General features: G+C 32.8%; 1 protein-coding gene across 1 annotated transcript; it reads left to right on the top strand.

The window, feature by feature from the left end:
- The first annotated feature begins 11,091 nt into the window (after window positions 1-11,091).
- On the top strand, window positions 11,092-16,414 carry LOC133202972 (deoxynucleoside triphosphate triphosphohydrolase SAMHD1-like). Its single transcript, XM_061338824.1, has 9 exons — window positions 11,092-11,276; window positions 12,005-12,120; window positions 12,253-12,323; window positions 13,311-13,412; window positions 13,577-13,630; window positions 13,712-13,876; window positions 14,609-14,700; window positions 15,928-15,996; window positions 16,117-16,414. The coding sequence occupies exons 1-9, from the start codon at window positions 11,092-11,094 to the stop codon at window positions 16,412-16,414; spliced, it is 1,152 nt and encodes a 383-aa protein (XP_061194808.1).
- Window positions 16,415-19,498: the final 3,084 nt, after the last annotated feature.

The following is a 19,498-nucleotide window of genomic DNA, read 5'->3' as shown; positions in this document are numbered from 1 at the left end:
ATTATTATTTTTTAATTTCATCTTTTTGTGCTCTTCTATTGGTGAATTCAAATGGTGTAACACAAATATCTACTAGCATAGCACTTTCAGGTACGAGATCAGTTATGCGTATGATTAAAAAAAAAATTACGAAATGAACTTAATAAAATTCAGTGGAATGATCCTGTGATGAAAAGGTAAACATTTTAAAAATTCATCAGTGTACTATAAAAGGATATAAGAAATATAAGACTGTCTCATATCCAGAAGTTATAGCGTGAAATTTGAAAAAAAAAATGGAACAAAATTTAAGTATCAAATGTGCACATTGCTTTTATTTTATTCCAAAGATAAAAAATTCCAGGAATATTCTGTTTTAGTTGCTTATTTATCTGTTACTCTGTCTATATGTATGACTAAATTTACGCAGTTCATGCAACTTCGACTCCATAAGATAATTGTAGTAGTTGAAAGGGACATAGAGATGATTCTTTGGTTTCGTTTTTAGCCATATGATTTAGAACAGATGACAGGCTATTTTAGATAAATATTAGCATAGACAGCAATGTTTCTTCAAATTAAACCTGTCATAAAAAGAAAGAAAGAAAAAATAAAAGAAAGAAAAGATGTATACTGTAAACTGATAACTCTAAGGCTTTTGCAACTATATAAGCTCAAGATAATTTTTCATTTCTAAGTGACAGATATAAGTTAAAATTTCGCCCTGACTTCCACGGGTGTTAAGTTCAAAGGTAATGGGATTCCTTCAGGAAGACCTATTATTACGACACGAAGAAAATATAAATCGTATACACATGGGTAACTAATTAGGAGTGGTTTGTTAACATGCAAAGTTAAAGCAAAATATTTATGTGAAAAGAGGGCTATGAGATATTTTAGCTTTCACATAGAATTAGTATAAATTAATTCTTAAACCAGTAACACGTAATTTTCCTTGTTTATTTATAAAGATTAAGGTTTTTTAATCTTTGAGAATATCAAAGACAACAGCCCGATTCTACACATGCATTTAATTAAATATACAACAAGTGTAAATTTAGGTCATGGAGATAAGTTATTCTTTCAACCATTACCTACCACTGTGGCTGATTTTTTAATGCTGCATATAATCTTTTAGCTTTAATAGTAAATTGATGAACTCATTGTTGCGCAAATTATTGCTAGTTAGTTTTAAAAAGTTTGTGGAAAAACTAGCCACCATGTAACATGATAAAAGATAAACTAGTGTCTAGTACAACGAATCAGTCTATTTTTTACATAAACCTTGAATAAATCAGTGTTTACATTACATATATAAAAAGATTGACTCACCTACTCCTCGCTCAATGAGCTGCTGCGGTGTTCTAAAATCTTAGCAAAATTTTCCCGCCAATCTTTGTATAATCTGGAATAAATATATTGTAACAAAAAATGATTAGAAATAAGTAGTATGTACATGTATTAACAGAAATGTTCCGCTGGGCTTCTTTACAGTTGATTGTTTTATGTACATGTATTCCCATAACTTCAGCTTTTTAGATTTTTTTTCTTAATTGGGATGCATGTCTTAAGAAAATCAAAATTATACTTGATAATCGACAGGGAAGGGGGATCTATTCCATACCATTCTTTACCGAGAATTCAGACAATTATTAATTGAATAGTCTTTGAAAATATAAATTGCTTAAACATTTCCAATGTCTTACAATTTACTTACAGAATTAGACCTCTTGTTCAAAGAACTTGAAATTCAGGTACTGATTTAAATTTCAACTCGTACTACGGCAGTTCAAATCTTGTGTGAGAATTGTTTCTGAAGAGTATATGGGTCTCCGAAGAAAAGTCTCTATAAGAAATTTCAAGGCAATAGTTATATGTTCTAAACATTTATTTTCTATGTATCTATGTTAGAGCTGTTACGAAGGATTATCGTTTCGTCGCATTCATAGATACCACTATGGTTTTTGCATTTTCTATGAACGATGGTTTTATGATTATTCCCTTTCAGCATTTTAAAAAGTGCTTTACTGATTTAATAATTCACGCCTTCAGCATACGTTTGTATTAAATGACGTTCAACTAGGACTTATCTCAAATTTACCCCTTATTTAAATATGAATGTAAATGGGTAACGTCAATGATATCTTAGATTAGCTAATGATAAACAATCATTTAGTTATTTTTTTTTTGTTTACATTAACCTGAAACCACAACAACTGCCACTTCTAATGTGCAAGGTTTTGTCGACAAATAGAGATTATATTGCATTCTTACATTTTATTCTTTTGTAATCTGCTCTGCATCATTTAATATCTTTAATCCCTTTGTTTACTGCTTGACTAGATGGAAGTTCAATGTCATTCTGCGATAAAACTAAACTTGATGGTGTTAGATACTTTGTATAGCAATTAAAGTACTTATGAGAGTATTGCATAAGCAATGCTAGTCCCCTATCGGCAAGTTTAATCTGGTTCCCCTTAAAAATGAAAAAGGCCATAATTTCATCAAAAATCCCTGAAGCAGAACAAAATGCAAAGTAGCTTTACATACAACAAGTGAGCTCAATATCTGCAAGTGTTTATGGAAAAGTGCGGAAAACCAAGTGGGAAATCTGGTTCCCCTTAAAAATTAAAAAAAGGTCACAAATCCGTAAAAGTCATCGAAGCGGAAAGAATTCGATCTGTAACTCATCAAGGTACATTCGCATACCAAAATTAACTCAATATCTTCAAGCATTGTAGAAGAAAAGTGCAGAAAACCAAGTGGTACAGACTGACAGACAGATGGAGGGGCAGATAGACGGACAGACAGATATATAAATGAGGAGGAAACCTACAGTCCCATACCGGTGAAGACCCCTCCGGTTTCCCCGATAGGGGACCAAAAATTAACACGCTATTGATAATTTGCTTGTGAGAAAGAAGTACACGTACGTGTAGCAAGAGTCTGAAATGTTCTACCATCCCGAACTAATAGAAGGATGGGAGCGGACTTGTAATGTGCTTCATGTAATTGCCCCTTACATCGCTGTATTTTAAAATTAATTTTTCATAGTATAACAAATTAAATAAGGATATGATAAGAATCGGATTACAGGTCATATCTGTTTTTATATCGAGTCTGTCCTTTTATACCATGAGGGTGTTTGTCTTTGACTGTTTCTCTTCATCATTTTTAGAGTAAGGCCTAGTTAATTATCTGTGAATTGCTAGTACGTACTTGGGGTAGGGTTATTTTCACAGGAGGTATGTTGATGCATTGTGAACCAGTAAACAGTGGTCTTCTTCAATGAAAGTAAAAATACCCCAGAAGAATCACAAAATTTGTTTCTAATGGATTTTCAACAATATTCGTCATTGGAAGAAAAGATGCCGTCGCTGAAGCTTTCAGATTTCATTTTAAAGTGGATTCATTCATAATTTTGGATATTTTTGACTGACTTAGGTTAAAAGAAATTTATGTATTTGAAAGAATAACAACGTTTCGGCCCTCTCTGTATAGTTTGCCAAATTGCATTTTAATTGACTTTTATTTCCATTTAACCTGAGATCTGAAGTTTTAATCTCTGAAAATATCAGTTTTATCATAACAAAAAAAAAAATCCCTCTTTGTGCCATTCTAAGCCTATCTTTACAATTAATAAACATTGGTTATAATGGATCATCCTTTACAAGTTATCAAAATTAATTAATCGAAACAAACATGCAATTCTTATGCATATTCCATTATATAAAATCTCATATCGGTCGCGGTAGCCTAGTGGTAGGGCGCACGCTTAAAATTCATGATCGGCAGGTCTGGTTCGTTTATGGCTCCGCGTCAAACCTAAGACGTATAACATATGTGGTAACTACAGTGTATTCCTTCGCCAAGCGCCCCAGCATTAGAATTGAAAGTCACGGATCTTTTGGATATGACCTTAAAAATGTAGGTCCCGTGTCATGATAGCCGTTGGCACGGTAAAGAACTTTACAAATTTGACAGCATTTCACCGGTATTTTTTGACGTCTCATATGAGTGAAAAATTCTTGCAAGGCACGTAAAACAACAATCAAACTCAACATGCGTTGTATAATGCGTGCATGAATGTATGCGGAATGTGATTTTCAAGTCCGTTATGCACGTCACAATGCTAACGATTGACTAAACATAAAACTAAGTATAAAATTTATTGAATATATCTACAAATATGACGGACCGAGAGCCTTTTAAAACAATTCAATACATGCACTACATAGAAAATCTTTCTGATATTTCTGTAACCTATGTTACTTGAACTTTTCCGTAGGTCTGTAATTTATTAGGTTTTGTGAACAGAATTATACATCAAGTAAAAAATAAACTTGTCCCGAAGAAAGAGAAGAAGCTATTGAATGGTTACACGACTTATCAAAAATAGTAGTTAGAAGTAGCATCATTATATTCAATGAATTCAATAGAACGTTTCAATCTTCTAAGTCTCCTGTGAAAGCGGAGGGGTCTATCTATTACGTTTCCTCCTCGTCTGTCCGTCTGTGAGTCTATCTTACTTCGTTTATCCTCACTTTTTTCTAAATGCTTGCAGTTATTTAGCTAATTTTTCTTATGTGAGTGTTCCTTGATGAGTTACAGATCAAGTTTGCATTTCATTCAGCTTCGATGATTTTTGACGGAATCATATGGCCTTTTTAATTTAGAAGGGGAACCAAATTACTCCTGCCGGTATGACACTAGTATTGCTTATGCAATACTCTCAGAATGCTTTTTAGTCACCTACCAGTCAAACCGGAGGGAACTGTATGTTTCCTCCTCGTCTGTCCCTATGTCGGTCTGTCTGTCTGTCCCTCTATCTGTCTAGCTGTCCCACTCAGTTTTCCCAATTATTTTCTAAACGCTTGAAGATATTGAATTGAATTTTAATATATGTGTTCCTTGATGAGTTACAGATCAAGATTGCATTTCGTTCCGCTTTGATGATTTTTGACTGAATTATGGCTTTTAAATTTTCAAGGGGAACCAGATTTCCCATTTTTCCCCACACTTTTGTCCTAAACGCTTGCAGATTTTGAGCTGATTTTTGGTATGTTAGTATACTTTAGAGAGTTATAGATCATGTATACATTTTGTTCCGCGTAATTAATTTTTGACGAAATTACAGTCTTTATAATTTTTAAGAGAACCCAATTACACTTGCGGGTAAGGGAATAGTATTGACTATGCAATACTCTCAGAATGCTTGTTCTTATGGCTTTTATTTTCTAATCTTAACACAACAGACTCCAGAAGACTGTGAGCATTACTTTTATATGATTTTTAAATTCATTATTTCCATTTTCATTTCTTTTCATTTTTACCGTAAAAGGAATGACACTATAGATTTGTATTGTCTTTTTATATGTTTACTCCGTTGTTAGTTCAATACTTTCAAGAATGCAATCAGTTATGCTTGTAATTTAAAAAAAAATCTTTCGAAATGAACTTAATGATCCAGTGATGAAAAGATGAACATTTTAAAAATTCATAAGTGTTAATGACACACCGAATATAAGAAAAAAAATGAATAGCTTCTTCCCAAATATAATAAGTAAAAGCGTAAAAAATTACATTCGGAGACACAGAGAGCAATTGACAATACAACTATCTAAAATAAATAAATTTCAATAAAAAATTCGAGGGATGTTTTCGTTTAATTTGGTTTGTTTTCCTGTTAGTCTTTTTATTAATGAGACATTGTATTTATAGCTATATTTTAGCAATTTGACACGAGGTATGTTAGTCTTTCTGTCTACATGTATGTAACATTATATTTATAGCTTTATTTTAGCAATATGACATGACGAACTCTAGAATCTATGTGATGAGTAAGGTTAAAAATAAAGATCTTATGCATATGTCCATTAAAAATTTGTCCCTACAAAAATAGTTGAAAAAAAAAAACACATTCCAAGAAAGTGTTGACAATTGACTGTTGATGAACTTAATCTAAAAACATTAAGTCAAACGTCAAATATTCAACGACATGGGCCGCCATGGAGTAAGAGGCGTAACTGGGATAGTCCGGCTGAAAACACTATAGCTGTACACTCGTGATCCTGAAAACTGTGCTATATGCTTTTTTCACATTTTTTACCCTTATCACTATGTAATTTTTCATTTTATTAATTGTATGTCGAAATAAGTACTTCATCTATCTTTGCTTTTCAATAAATCAGAGATGATAAAAAAATATTAGAAGCGGAGTTGATAAAAGAAAAAAATTAAAAAAAAACTACATAAACAATATGCTATGATTCCAGCAAGCAAGGATGTTGTTTTGTACATATAGTCGTCGGCGACAATATGTGCCGTGAGGATAGGACAACATGGGACAATATAGGACAATATGCAGCTATCCTCACTGCACATATTATCATCCATCGAAAACTATAGTCGCCGGATGAAAAATTATACATGTACATATTATCGCTTGCGACAATATGTGTCTACCCTTACTGCACATATTATCGCCCCAAACAGGCGGGTTGCTTTCTGAATGTTATTGGTGTGTAAATAACACAGATTTGTCTCTTAAGCTATTTCATGCAGCGCGATTGTGACGGTACATAATGTCTTCCTGTACCTATCATTGCTGGCGACAATGTGTTCCAATCCTCACTGCACATATTTTTGTTCATTGATACGTATTGTCGCAGGTTGCACAAATTACATGTACATATTGTCGCTGGAGACAGTATGTGCCTACCCTCACTGCACATATTGTAGCACATAGTAATATGAATGATGATGATGATGATGTTAACGAAAATTATACATTCAATTTTCATGAGATCGCTTATTTGTAATTATTTTCAACTCCAGTGAAGTAGCTGTAATGAACGCTATATTTATATACATCTGTATAAGTAATACTGTAAAGATGAGAATAGTGCAAATAACATGATTAATATAAATTCATAAAACTAACCAGGAATCCCTCTCTCTCTCTCCTCTCTCTCTCTTGTGTGTGTATGTGTCATATGTGTGTGTGAAGGTGTGTGTGTCAGTCTCTCTCTCTTCAAGACCCCATTAAATACGAAATATTATAAACAATATATTGGGGAAAAATTGTACAAAAGTTAACAATACATATTGTCGCCGTTGACAATATGTACCGATGGACGACAATTTGTGCATTGAGGTAAGGTATATATCATCGCCTTTGACAATATGTACAGAACGATAATATGTACCTTCACAAGGCTTGTAACAATATCGTCTTTGTTTGTAAGGCTCATTATTATAATTGTATTTTAGATGAACTTTTTTTTAAATTCTACATCTGTAAATCCAGCTTAAACTCACAGTTCATTCTCACGGATGAAATTCTTCAAAATTACAGTTCAATCTTTAATACTTTTAATATGTCAGTCACCGAAGATGGGTTCGATCTACCCTTTCTATACTGCATTCCTAAATTTCATAAAAATCCTTCCAAAGAAAGATACATTGTCAGATCCAGCAGATGCTCTAACAATCCCTTGTCTTTACGCCTCACAAAAATATTAACAGCTGTTAAAGGAGAAACTTCAGGCGTGCTGTGCTACAACATATTCTAGTAGTGATGTAAAAAGAATGTGGATTCTCGAAAACACTAAAAAAAAAAAATTAAAATTACTAAATTTTTCGGAAGTCAGTAACATCAAAACTTATGACTTTTCCAAACTTTATACAACCATTTCTCATGATAAATGAAAAACTAAGTTTTTTTTCTATATCATAGACAACTGCTTCTTCAATAAACATTAAACTTTTTTATCTTTATATCTTGTGATTGGTCATCAACAAAATTACTTTGTAAAAAATCATTCTGATTTTACAAACAAGTGCTCTAAAGGTGATATCAAAAGGATGCTGGAGTTCCTCATTTACAACTTCTATATAGTCTTTGGAGACCAGGTCTTCCAACAAACTGTTGGAAATTCCGATGGGCACTAATTGATCTCTGTTATTAGCCAAACTGTTTTATATTCCTATGAAGCAGAATGTATTCAAAACCTTCTACATGAGCAGGGGGAAACACTTGCTGTGGCCTTCAAATCGACATTCAGATACATCGCCGCTGTTTTGTCAATTAACAATAGTTACTTCCATATATATGTCGATTCGATATATCCCAGTAAACTTGAAATAAAAGACACCACAGAGTCTGCGATATCTGTTTCATTTTTAGGTGTTTATGGACTACAGACGATAAGGGCCAACTAACAACTAAATTGTATGACAAGCGAGAAGACTTCAGGTTTTCATTTATCAACTTTCCTAACCTATATAGTAATATTCCGCTATCACCTGCACATAATGTTTATGTTTCCCAACTTATTTGAAACTCAAGAGCATGTTCTAATTACGCTAAACTTTTAAACCGACAGATAAGGTGATCTCACAGGGTTCTCAACAACCATATTTCATATCAATTATTAGCCCTTTGTTTTTGTACTGAATCTGAATATTCCGTCTACCTGATCAATGCATAGGGCTCACGGCGGGTGTGACTGGTTGACAGGGGATGTTTACTCCCCCTAGCTAGCACCTGTTTCCACCTCTGGAATTTCGGGAGGTCCATGTCTTGTTTGAAGGTTTTTTTGGTCCATCCATCACTGTTCGTTATCTTCATCACTTTCTATTATTTCTGAAGTAAAGTTTTATAGAATAATAATGAGTGATGATTGATAATTTCAAAAAAGATATCCTGGTTGTGTATACAAATGGTAGAGTTAATAATTGTGTAACCATTTTTTTGTATAAATTAGCGATTATATCTGCAGTGCTTGTTCCTTGTTGCAGTACGCTGGTGTTAAGACTTTCTTATCAGTGTACATGACCACTGCAGTTAAAACGGCTGCAGAAGTGTATGGACCTCCCTGATTGCGCACCGTCTCCGAGACCCAATAAAGGCGTAGATCGCGCTTTTATTTGTATGGGCATTGCAGATTGTATTGAAATCTCGCATAGTTGCAGAACCTTTCGACTACACTAAAACTCGATTATGAGGAAATTTCGGTTATGAAGAATTTTTATGAATCCCTTAGCCGACTTTTTCACTATGTTTCCTATACAGATATAAAGAATTTCGGTTATAGGGAAGTAAAATTTGAAGTCCCTGTGTCTTCTGTATGACTGAGTTTAACTGCATCAGTTTCTATCACGGTTACGACTCCACATTATAACACTTTTGTCTGTTACACCTTTCACTACTTTGTTTGTGATGGTAGAACTTTTCAAAGACTGTTGCTACATGAACCTCCCTCTCACAAACAAGCTTTTTTTATGTACTTTTTTCCCCTCAAAGTGCTCTATATGTAGACCTTTTGAGAAAGTAACAATCTGTTATAAAAATTTAAATACTGCAATAGGGGTGAAGTCATAACGTTTTTTATACATGTAGAGTTCTTAGTTTTCTATGACTTTTTCTTTCTAGTTAATCATCTTAATATAAAACAATTATTCAGACTATGCGGTGTCTTTTATTTCGGGTTCAGTGAGACATATCGAGTCAAGGTATGAATGAAAATCAATATTGTTCTAAAATTGATAAAACGTCGTCCATATATCTTGATGTCGAATTGAAGGCCACTGCAAGAGATTTATACTTTCCGGGTTTGAAGTTTTGAATAAATTCTCTTCTTAAAATTACAAAAACGGGACGGCTAATAAAAAGGAACAATTCCTGTGATTTTTTTCTCATTTTTTTCTAATTTTTTTTCAAAATATTTTTTTTTGTAATTACGGGACGTTGAGACCAATCCTTCGGATGAGACTGTATAAACCGAGACCCAGTGTCGCAGTAGGTGCTGGCACGAAAAAGATCCGCCGAGTATAGATAAAAAATTGCAAGTGGTGACGTCTCCATGTGAGTGAAAAATTCTCGAGGGGAACGTTAAACAACAAACAAACAAACAAAACTTTGTAATTATGTTGAAATGTAGGAATAACATATATTTTCACTGAAAATAAAATATATATATGTAATAATGACCCAATTATTTAAAACATAGGAAAAAAAATAATAAAAAAGGGAAAAAGTATATTTCCTTTCGTATTATTTTTGACCAAACACTCTGCCACCAAATTTTTTAAAGCTCACCACTCTCATTATATATACAAAATAATATAATAATATATACACAATACGTGTGAACACTCAATAGACATTATGGAAGGCACTACTCGTGTTAAACTTTCTGTATCAGAAAATGCAAGGTAAAGCGTTTTTGTTTATAATGTAGATATCATCATTTGGAGAGATCTATAAACATTGAAATGTCGATAGGTAAATTTTCGACTGTGGAATTTCCGATGTACACACTTAAATAGCTGGAAAACGAGCGGCGGCATATGCTCGGCTAATCCCCCCCCCCATTTTCAAATTTAGATTCTATAGGTGAATTCGTCGAGGTAACTTCTGTAATCTTTGAATATATCTAAATTTTTATCGGTGGTGATTATTCCATATACTTAGATCAGTATATAAACTGAGCTGTGCGCGTAGGACTGATAGTCTTTTCGCTAAAATTGATATGGGGACATTACAAGAAAACAGTACAACTTTGCGGAAAAACACTGTAAGTATTATGTATACAACACAGTGGGGTAAAAATGATTAAGTTTGGAATTTTTTCCCCTAAGAATATGGAGAAAAAATAGGTTCAAATAATCATTTTTGAAGACCAAATTCAGGGCAACAAAAAACAAAACAGAAAGAAAAGTGGAAACAATTACAACCTAAACTTCCGAAAATATTTTAACTGTTTTATTATTCTCAGTCTCACTGTGGTTTCATCAGTAAGTAGAATCAACCCATACTTTTTACAATTCCTGCAGAATAGCTTAATTTGGTATATTTTCCAGATATACTTTGTAAGTTTTAAACCATTATCTTATTATCAAACATTTTCAAGGTTCAGAAAAATAAAACCCACTTGATTCTGCATTTTATCAATATTTGGAACTCCAACCCATACTGGAATTCGTTTGATCACAGTTTTATTTTATGCCAAAAAAATGTTTCACACGGACTGGAAATCGTAGAGAGGTATAATGAAATTGACAGTAAAATAAAGATGTATATTTTCAAAAATGTGTGAATTTTTTGCAATGGCAATTTTTATCGTGTTACAGATAATTAATGACTCAATTTGGGGACCAATAGAATTGTCTCCGACGTCATGGAAGATCATAAACACACCAGAATTTCAACGACTAAGGTTTATCAAGCAGTTGGGAGGATGTTATTTTGTGTATCCGGGTGCATGCCACAACAGATTTGAACATTCTATAGGGTAATTTTAAATTTATGTTAAGTGACATACATGTACTTGTACCTATCTTTGATACGAAGGTTAGAAAAAGCTGGAAGAAAGAGGAGTTGGCAGAAGCTTTTTTTACCCTAAATAAAAATTTTTGTCGAATTAATTTTGAGATCCGTGTACAAAATCTGGAGAAAAAATAGCAAAAACATTAATTTATCATGTAATTGAGGGTATTGAGTAAAACTGCCTGTCTCAGTCAACTGTATGCAATTTTATATAATGTTAACATTTGATTATTATGAAAGAAACATTTGGATGAAAAAATCTGCCTTTGTTCAGACAAGTAAGAACATAATTGTGTTTCTGTGGTAGTATATCTTCAAGAAGTACTTCAGAAGTTGGCAGTGATTTTGTTTGCAATGATATCGTACACGCAAAACCATTACTCATGCATCGATAACACAAGATAATTCGATGTGTAAACATATCCAAAATGAAAGCAGAGGCAGTTACCTGTACATGGTCTTTATTATGCATTTCAGCGCAGTACAGCATTATAACTGGTTATGAAGGTGTTAATATTCAGTTAAAGAACTTAAAGATTTTTTTCCAGTGGCTATAAGTTACTGATATATATATATATATATATATATATATATATATATATATATATATATATATATATATATATATATATATATATATATATATATATATATATATATATATATATATATATATATATATTTCCTTATTAGAACTGCACACTTAGCAAGAACGCTTGGTACTGAATTACAGAAAAATCAGCCAGAACTTAAAATAACTCAGGAAGATATCATTTGTTTGGAGGTTGCTGGACTTTGTCATGATCTAGGTTTGTACCTATGTTTGTCACGTATATTGGTTTAAACAGATTTCAGGCTTTGTACCCAGGATAATTCCTTACCGTAGTTGAGTAATGTAAATTGATAAGTAAATATTACATAATGCTCCCTTTATCTCGCAGGACACGGTGCATTCTCTCATCTGTTTGACCTGCAGTTTATTCAAAAAGCAAGACCTGGATATGAATGGGAGGTAATTCATTTAAAAACAATGTTTATCTTTAAGCACCCTATGGCTAGTTACCCAGATGACATCAGGTCATATGAACTTTACAGTCTGCTTAAGCTTTTGTAAATTTTCGAAGATAATAGAATTGGTAATTAATATCTGGAACGAAGTATCTATAAATCAAGGGAACAGATATCTTGAATTGCGGTACCATCTCTTGCTGCTACAGATGAGCGACCAATACTACCAAAATTAATGAAATCTCCAAAACTCTCTTTTCTAGCAGGTAAACTGTTTGCACAGTGATGATGAGCAACGAATTTAAACATCCATCCAAAATTTTGAAATTTATATCCTTGGGTCCGTGATTCAGGCCACAGGGAGGAACTTGGCTGATCGTGGATGAGAAATACATAATATGTCTCCAAAATTTTTAATTTTTTTTTTCTGGAAATCTAGACAGAAAACTATAGCATGCTTAAAATTAGCAGTTTGCCTGAAAATCCAAAACGCTAGTCACCTTAAATCTCGTTCTACCCCTCAGAATGGGTCTAAATTGACCATTTATATTGAAAATGCATTATACCTATTGAACCATTTTGCTAGCTAGTAACAGTCTATTTCTTTAACCGAAAAAGTGAAATGCAGTTTTAAGTTACTCTGACGTAGCTAAGTTTATTATATAGTGGATGAAAATCAAAAGGTTTGAACTCGTAACTGGTTTATAAATTCATATTACTCAGTTGATTAATCAATCGTTATCATGCCCAGTAAGACCGTTTTCCACACTTCTAGAAATGTTTCCGGGATTTAATTCTAGGGAAACAGAAGTGATGCTATATTGCTATTTTTCCTTTTTGATTTTGTATTTAATATAGGATTAGTATTAACATATCTCGTATTTGACATATAAAGACATTCTGAGGTTTTGACTCCACCTCAGCTTGTTTTCATTTTTACTCTTTCAGAGGATAAAGACTAAAAACATATTCGTAATAACTTGTTTTATAGCATGAAGAAGCATCTTTGAAAATGCTAGACAGAATTTTCGAAATTGTCAGTTTAGACGATTTGACTAAAGAAAGTCAAACTTTCATCAAAGAACTTATTAAGGTAGGTTTATTGAACAGAAATTCAAAAATTATAAACCATGTTTCATTGCTCATTTTCACAGTTTTCATTTTTAAATTGGTTTAAAATAAATCTATGATGTCAACTTTTTGTCAGACTCTTTTCAAATTTCCAATTACACCATTTTTATCTTATTTACTGAACAGAAACCAAAAGGTTCTTACGAAGGAAGACCTAAAGAAAAACACTTTCTCTACGAGGTAAGATGTCCGAAATTGTCTTTAGTTCGACATAAATGTTACGTTATATAAGTAAATTTTATAGAGATGTTATTTGTGTAGGTAGTTGCCAATGACGTAAACAAAATAGATGTTGACAAATGGGATTATTTCTCACGTGATTGTCACATGCTAGGACTCCATCATAATTTTCAATGTCAGCGAAGCATAAAGATAGCCAGAGTTATCGAACATGGAGGAGAGAGACATATAAGCTTTCCAAAATCGGCAAGTGAATATAAGACTGTTATTTATTTCACAATTAAAATATTCCATTGCACTCCAAATTCACAAAAAAGCTAAGCACAGTTTTATAGTTTATAAAGAAGGTTTATCAATTATAAACTATTTAGCTAACGAAACGTAAACTACAGTGAAAAATTGTAAACTATAGTTTTTAGGTTGTAAACTAAAGTTTCCTGAAACAAAAACAAGCTTGATAATAAATGTTCATTATTGATTTTACTGATAAATATAAATTATCATTTATTAACTTTAATTAATATTCGTTAACCATAGTTTAGAGTTGATAATTATTATGTAGTTTTACTAATCGTGAAACTTTATTTATCAGATAAAGTATGTTTTAGCTAACTATATTTTAGAGTTGTTAACCATAGTGTACTAATTATCAAATAAGCTTTGTTTTGCACTTGAGAAAAAAGTGTTCTCATTCTCACTATTAAGTGTATTTAACACTTGTTAAACATAGAATTAGATTAAAGTAAGTCTAAAATATGCTATAGATTAACGTCGTTAACTATATTTTACGTTCGCAAACTATAATCCACAATTGATAAACTCAGATTATCTACTGTAAATCTATGTTTGAGCTCATTTTGATGAATTTCTTTTAAGTTTTCTTTTTAAAGTGAGTTTATTTCAAGTTTTCTTTGATATAATAAAAATGTGTCAGATATATAATTTTATGCATATGAAAGTATTTAACAAAATTTTCAGGAATATTTGAACATATTTGATATGTTTTCTACACGGTATACCCTACATCGCCAAGCCTATCAACACCCAGCTAATAGAGTTGTTCAAACGATGTAAGTATTTTCTTAAACATGTAACACAAGAATGGATGATGCGCATGCGCATCGCATACGATCTAAAAGTCCATTATGTATGATGGAATAATGCTGCATTATATATCATTGAAATTTAGAGGAAACTTAAAATGTACAAGTAGATGTAGTTAAAGCTGTCTGTCCTAATATTCTGTTTGGATGTTTGGAAGATGTGACATATCATGTTATACTACATCTACAATGGGTTACCATGGAACTGTATTCCTGACGAGATGCAATTTCTATTTTAGATTTTATACTGACACTTTTTTACTATCATAGCCAGGCGAGGTCTAATGGGCATCGAATTTCAGCTTTACTATTACTTGCCATTAACATATCACATTATTCTAGAATTTTTTCATTATCTCTCATTTTAGCTTTCTTTGCATCCTGTAAACATGTAAATGAGACAATAATGCTCAAATTCTTCTCATTCATTTCTTTTAATTATGGAAACTAAATAATAAATCCGAAAATAAATCTCGTTTTACCTGTTTCTACCAGCATATATCGACAAATATTCCCATTATTAGTCCCCTACCGGTAAAACCGGAGGGGAATATAGCTTACCTCTGAGTCTGTCCGTCTGTCTGTCTGTCCGTCTAGCTGTCCCTCTGTCTGTCTGTCAGTCTGTCCCACTTGATTTTCCGCATATTTTTCTTAAACGCCTGCAGATATTGAGCTGATTTTTAGTATGTGAGTGTATCTTGATGAGTTACAGATCAAGTTTGCATTTCGTTCCGCTTCATTGATATTTGACGGAATAACTACCTTTTCAATTTTTAAGGGTTTTCCGCATTTTTTTTCTAAACGCTTGCAGATATTGAGCTGATTTTTGGTATGTGATTTTACCTTGATTAGTTAAAAATCAAGTTTGAATTTCGTTCCGCTTCAATGGTTTTGACGGAATTATGGCATTTTTGATTTTTAAGGGGAACCAGATAACATTTGCCGGTAGGGGACTAGTATTGCTAATACAATACTCTTAGAATGCTTGTCCTTAAACAAATTCTGTTAAGCGGAGGTTAAAAAAATCTAGGAAAATACATGGATCAATTATCTTTAAAACAACCTCTAGGACACATTTTCAAATAAAATTGTCCTGAAATGCTTAACAACGCATGAATTATAAATTCTTAAAATTGGTTTGTCTTTTAAATATTTCTTTAATCTTCCAGTTAATTTTAATTTGTTTTCAAACAGGATTTCAGATGCCTTTATCAAAGCTGACAGGTATCTTACATTCCCACCAAACAAGCCGAAAGGAAAGAGGTAATTTCGTTTAAAATTTATCAATTGTTTTCCAAAGCAATGTTTTATCTGAAATTATGATACATTTTACTGTTACATTATTTCAAGTCAGAAAGATTAGCAATAGAATTATCCCTTCAGCGGGAAGACTTTATCAGAGTCAATTGATGATATGGATGCGTACATTTGGGTGACAGACGATGTTTTCCATAGGATTAGGACTCTATCTGAAGACAATGAAAATGTCAAACAGGCTAAAACAATACTAGACAGAATACTGAGCCGTGATTTCTACAAAATAATTGGAGAGAAAAAGGTTCAGTTCAAGGGTGAAAAGCAAAAGGTATATTTAAAGGAGAAATTCCAATACTCGTATGGAAAAAAGAATAAAGAGCAAAAGGTTCTAAGGGAACCCATATTTAATAGATGTAGTGCCTAATTCCACTACTACAGATAATTGATGAAATGATAAACATTTAGTTTACATAAGGTAATACAGTAAAACTTGTCTAATCCGGACACTACTGGTTCCAAAGAAATTGGACAACATTCCAGATTAGGCAACCTGTTAAATAATTGAATAAACTTGAAGGTACTAAAAGTTTCCATCGAATTAGGCGAGATTTCTGAATACAAAACATCCGGATTAGACAAGTTACAGTCCCTGAAACGTTCTACTTTCCCATTTTTCCGTTCGCTCACCGTTCGTTCACCGTTCGTTCAGCGTTCGTTCACCGTGCGTTCACCGTGCGTTCAGCGTTCGCTCTCCGTTCACAGTTTTGCGTTCACCGTTCACCGTGCGCTCGCGTTCACCGTTCACAAAGCGTTCAGCGTTCGCTCTTCGTTCACTCAAATAGCGTTCACCTTGCGTTCACCGTTCGCTCACCGTTCGTTCAGCGTTCACTAATCGTTCAGCCTTCATTGTCATTCGGAACTCCAAAGTGAAAGGATCGATTTCTAGCGACGACAGAATGAAAAAGGAACGTGTTCGCAAGGGTGGAAGGAGACTTTCATATAATATTAGAAATTTAATTGTGAACTACAAAGCAGCTGGACTGTCTACAGTGAAAATTCAAAGAAAACTGCAATCCACCCACCAATTTGTGACCTCGAGACAAGGCATACGCAATTTCATTAATCGATTTCAAAAAACTGGTTCCGTGGTTGATCAGAGGTATGCTTTAATTTCTTTCTTTTTCAATCACTAAAATATTTTCTTGTTGAATTGCTAATTGATTTATTTTGTATTTCTCTCAGAAATACTTGTACATGTAGCCATGTGCAGTTAAATTTTTAAGGTACAGTAACCGGTTTCGTTACTGTTTTTTAGGCGTTACATGTAGAACTTGACTGACTTTTGTATATAAAAGTAAAGAATTTGTAGTATGATTATTATTTCTATTTTTGTTTATTGTATTTTGTGTCGATTTTTTCATTTCTCCATCGGTATTTATAATCTTAATGACAATCGCAATGCAAAAATGCAAGTCAACAAGTTGTGGTGTAAAACATTGTAAGTGCAAATCTTCGATACCGCCCCCCCCCCCCCCCCCCCAAATGAGCCGCTTCAAAGAAAAAAAAAAACCTCTGTCATTTAAATTGAAGGGGCACATTTGTACACGGAGATTCTGCTTTCTTCAAATATTGTCAAATTATGATGGATTGAAGTAATTAAGTTTCATGTCGTATGAATTTAATTATTACTCAGAAAATACAAGCCCCCCCCCCCTTTCCCCCGAAGATCCGCACATGTTGGTTGTTCTGTTAATATTGACATTTACACATAAGTATACATATAATAGCAATGCGATGTGCTATACATGTAATCAGACATGATTAACATCATTATCTACGGTGAACCATTACCTGATTATCTACTAATTTCCGTGATATAATGTGTAAATTTTAATCGTATATTGGATCTAAAGAATGGACAATTAAAGCTTGATAATTAATGAAACGAATAAAGAATGATTTTTAAAATTAGTCTCTATTTTCATGATTTATACTGCCCAAAATGTAAAGTTCACGTTATTACAGTATGTTATAATTACGATTGATGCAAGTTAAGCTTTATTAAAAGTGATTATTTCAGGTAATTCAATAAGACTGATGTCGAAAATCGAATTTTGTGTACTGCAAAAAAATATATCGATAAAAAACGCCATTGGGAAAGTGCTTGGCCCAAATTACATGTATTTTCATAAACACTAGACAAACAAATGTTTTTCGAGAATAATGAACTGATAGAAGATACACGAAGAAGATATAGTTTGAAAAAAGCAATTTATTCCAGGTTAAATATTTCTGTGTTCTGTCACCAGCTATTTGAAGTCAGTAAAAGACTTGACAACAACCCTTAATTCTAATACTAGTTATAGAAGTCAGTAATCCGGAATATGAGTTGTTTTGTACTTTATTATGTTTCAAAATGGCGCGCTCCGAGGAGTGCCGCATCACAGTGATTGCAGTGGGTGATCACACAGGTTTGTCACGAAATACTTGGTTAGAATCTATGTTTCACACATTCTGTATTTTTATACATGTAGAAGGGGGTAGTTTTAACTGAAGAATACAAATTTTCGTGATAAGCCTCTGGGTAACATTCGATTCGAAGTTCAACAGTTCGAGGTCTTCAGAACCGGCTCCCCTTCGGATTATTTCTCCCTATACAAATACTAAACGAAGGTTGATGACACTGATAACGTTTTCTAATATGAAAAATGGTGAGCTTTTGCATTTAACTAGGTTGACCTTATTATTATGAACAGAGAATCTTGTTGCTAAACATGTTAAATGTGTATTTACAACATGCGTCTGCAGATCTACTACAGAACTACTGTTTTCAACCGACATTTTTTTTTTTATTATAGTGTAACTGTAAGAAAGTAATAGGCCTAGTTTACAACAAGTGAAATGTAATGTTTTAATTGAATGTCGGTCACTTAAACAAATCTTTTTTGATACAAATGTACAGTTTTGTATGGATCATACATGATTAATTGATTATCAATGGGGTAATGATTACTTTTTCCTGAATTTCTTCTAAAGTATATGGGTTTTTTTTTTACCAAGCTCACATGAATGTATTATCTGTGAGATATATACCAGTACATGGAAAGAGTATGGTGTAAAATGAACTGCTCTAAACAATTAATAAATCAAATTGTTCAGACTTGTAAACTAGCTGTCATCAGTGTTGAGTGCAGTATAGATCTAATTTAAGTGCTGTCCCTGAAACATGCTTTCCCATGTTTCTGTTCATGTACATTTTAGGCCATTCCAGATTTGATGTATGTTTAGCATTCCCATGCACCTAAGTTTTTGACACACCAGTTAAGAAAAAAACCTACATTGACAAAATAAGAAGTCTAGAAATTGGTTATTTTGGTGGAAAATCTCTGAATTGTATCAAGTTCTTTCTACATTTTTTTCTAGAATCTGTCAAATTAGTTCATACTTAGTATTTGCTTTCTTTATTTGCAAAGGAATATACAGTTTACCTTTCTGCAAGAAATCTTTG

Source organism: Saccostrea echinata, unplaced genomic scaffold (genome assembly GCF_033153115.1).
Source record: "Saccostrea echinata isolate AGI-Se365-2 ecotype Australia unplaced genomic scaffold, CSIRO_AGI_Sech_v1 ptg000047l, whole genome shotgun sequence".
Taxonomy (NCBI): Eukaryota; Metazoa; Mollusca; class Bivalvia; order Ostreida; family Ostreidae; genus Saccostrea; species Saccostrea echinata.
The sequence above is the reverse complement of the archived record's forward strand: the minus strand, read 5'-3'. Positions and strand labels throughout refer to the sequence as shown.